This window comes from Chelonoidis abingdonii, chromosome 14 (genome assembly GCF_003597395.2).
Source record: "Chelonoidis abingdonii isolate Lonesome George chromosome 14, CheloAbing_2.0, whole genome shotgun sequence".
Lineage (NCBI taxonomy): Eukaryota > Metazoa > Chordata > Testudines > Testudinidae > Chelonoidis > Chelonoidis abingdonii.
In genome coordinates this window covers 35,180,707-35,182,885 of record NC_133782.1, presented here as the reverse complement: position 1 = coordinate 35,182,885, position 2,179 = coordinate 35,180,707, and the positions used below count along the sequence as shown (strand labels likewise).

The following is a 2,179-nucleotide window of genomic DNA, read 5'->3' as shown; positions in this document are numbered from 1 at the left end:
CTGGGGGGGGGGGGGCTCTAACTTCTCCCTTACCCACAGGTTGTCCCCTAACTTTGTTTTCCTGTGTCCAGCCTGGGAGCAAGGCAGCATGTCCAGGGGCAGGGGTCACTGCTCAGGATTGGCCCCAAGGGCTCCCTGGGGCAGGGGGATTTGGGCACTGGTAGTGATGAGGGGCCATACTGGAGTATAGGGGTTATCTTTTCCCACCCAACATAGTGCTCTCATCTGCCATTGAGAGGTACCATGTTGCAATGAGCTCCCTACCCATGAGGGGCTCTAGTGGTGAGGAGTTCCACTGGCTGCTCGTGTGAAGTGCCCAGCTCTGAGTTCTGCTCCCTCCCCCTGCCCCTGTTGATTGCTCATGGAGCAGCCTCCAGCAGGGAACTGGGCACCATCACACTAGATGTTGCACAGAAGAGGCCTCCCCGAGTCTTTTGTGATCTAAGCACAGAGCTGAAGATGAATCAGCCCGCAGAGCTGTGTTAAGATCAAAGCGTGCATGGCAAGAGAAGCCTGGGACTGGCGGGGGGCTCAGCTTCCTGCTCTGCCACAGACTCTCTGTGAAAGCTTGGAGCAGTCCCTTAGCCTCCCAGTACAATGGGGACGCTGCCCTACTCCGCAGGGGTGCATGGGCATAAATATGTTTGATTGCGACATGCTCGGATACTAGAGGAATGGGGGCTGGATAAATAATTTGGACTGCTAGAAGCTCCCACCTTGATTTGGGGGCCTAGGGGTTGTTAGTGGTGAGCTGATCCCTTGAGCTCTTTTGCCAAATGTTCCAAAATCACGAGATGGCCCTAAAATGGGGATTTGTCTTTTTAAATGCACTTTGGTGTCTTGTTTTTGGTTTTTGCTGTTTGGTTTCTAGGTCTTTGGGTAGCACGTGAGTCACATTGCGGGGCTTTTCTCTGCTACCCAGAGCCTAGAAATGTGCCATGAGTTTCAGCTTTTCTAACGTGCCTAGGGGATTTGGGTGCCAGTTCTGTTCACTTTGATGGGATTAGGGTGTCCAAATCCCTCAGGTAGCTTAGGCCATCTCTGCCCAAGTGAGAGGCTAGGACCTTCAAAGGGAGTTAGGTGCCCAGCAGTCATTGATTTGCAGGTTGGGTCCCTAACTCCCTTAGGCTAAACAGTCTTTTCTGTCCAATTTTGTAGTCAGTTGTTGTTTCCTTTCTCATTCATCTCTGCTATCCGCTCTTCCTTTCTCATTGTCCATCCACGATCTTCCCCTTCGGTTTCTGCTCTGTCCTTTCTAAGAACTCTCCAGGTTTGTATCACAACATTAGGGTTTCTCCCTACCTCTCGAAGTCCTGGGCTGCCCTTCCGAGGCTACAGATCATTGAGAGCCCAGAGAGGTCAAATGAGTCTTTTTTATTAGCATGACGTGGTTTGGGGCAACTAGTGGGGGAGACACCCCAGCCCTCATTTCCCTCTGCTTCCCTTGCAGAAGGGAGAGGATGACTATGCCAACGTCGACGCTATCGTGGTCTCGGTGGGGGTGGATGAGGAGATTGTCTATGCCAAGTCCACTGCCCTGCAGGTCAGTAGGAGGGAAATCCGTGGAGGATGCTGCTGAGGCTGGGAATGAGGAAAGCGCTGAACAGAGGGGAGGTTGGGGTAGCACTCGCGGGGAGTGGAGGGGAGTCTTTGATGAGGAGTGACTCCTTTCCCTCACGGCTCCCTTTTCCGCAGACATGGCTCTTTGGCTATGAGCTCACTGACACTATCATGGTTTTCTGCGAGGATAAGATTCTGTTCATGGCCAGCAAGAAGAAGGTGGAGTTCCTGAAGCAGATTGCCAACAGCAAAGGCAGTGAGAACGCCAATGGTGTGCCGGCCATCACGCTCCTCGTGCGGGAGAAGGCGAGTGTGTTGCACGCCGCCAGGCGGTTGTGGGTCGCTGCGTGACAGGGTCTCTGGGCGTGGCTGGGGGCGTGGCATGGCTAGGGGCGCTGTGCAGTGGGATGTCCGAATGGGACTGGGGGTGTTGTGCAGCGGGGTGTCTGGATGGGGCTGAGGGTGCTGCACGGCAGGGTGTCCGGACAGGGCCAGGTGGGCCTGGGGGCACTGGGCGGCGGGGTGTCCAGGCGGGGCTGGGGGCACTGGGCGGCGGGGTGTCCAGGCGGGGCTGGGGGCACTGGGCGGCGGGGTGTCCAGGCGGGGCTGGGGGCACTGG

The 2,179-nt window shown here is 56.0% G+C and overlaps 2 protein-coding genes across 2 annotated transcripts in view; both read left to right on the top strand.

The window, feature by feature from the left end:
• The window catches only part of LOC142047742 (FACT complex subunit SPT16-like), a 4,048-nt gene extending 2,137 nt beyond the window's left edge, over window positions 1-1,911 (top strand). The window contains exons 2-3 of the mRNA XM_075072375.1: window positions 1,451-1,543; window positions 1,696-1,911. Of these exons, the coding sequence (XP_074928476.1) occupies window positions 1,451-1,543; window positions 1,696-1,911 (309 nt within the window). The remainder of the gene's footprint in view (window positions 1-1,450; window positions 1,544-1,695) is intronic.
• The window catches only part of SUPT16H (SPT16 homolog, facilitates chromatin remodeling subunit), a 12,676-nt gene continuing 12,192 nt past the window's right edge, over window positions 1,696-2,179 (top strand). The window contains exon 1 of the mRNA XM_075072374.1: window positions 1,696-2,037. The gene's annotated coding sequence lies outside the window, so the exon portion shown is untranslated. The remainder of the gene's footprint in view (window positions 2,038-2,179) is intronic.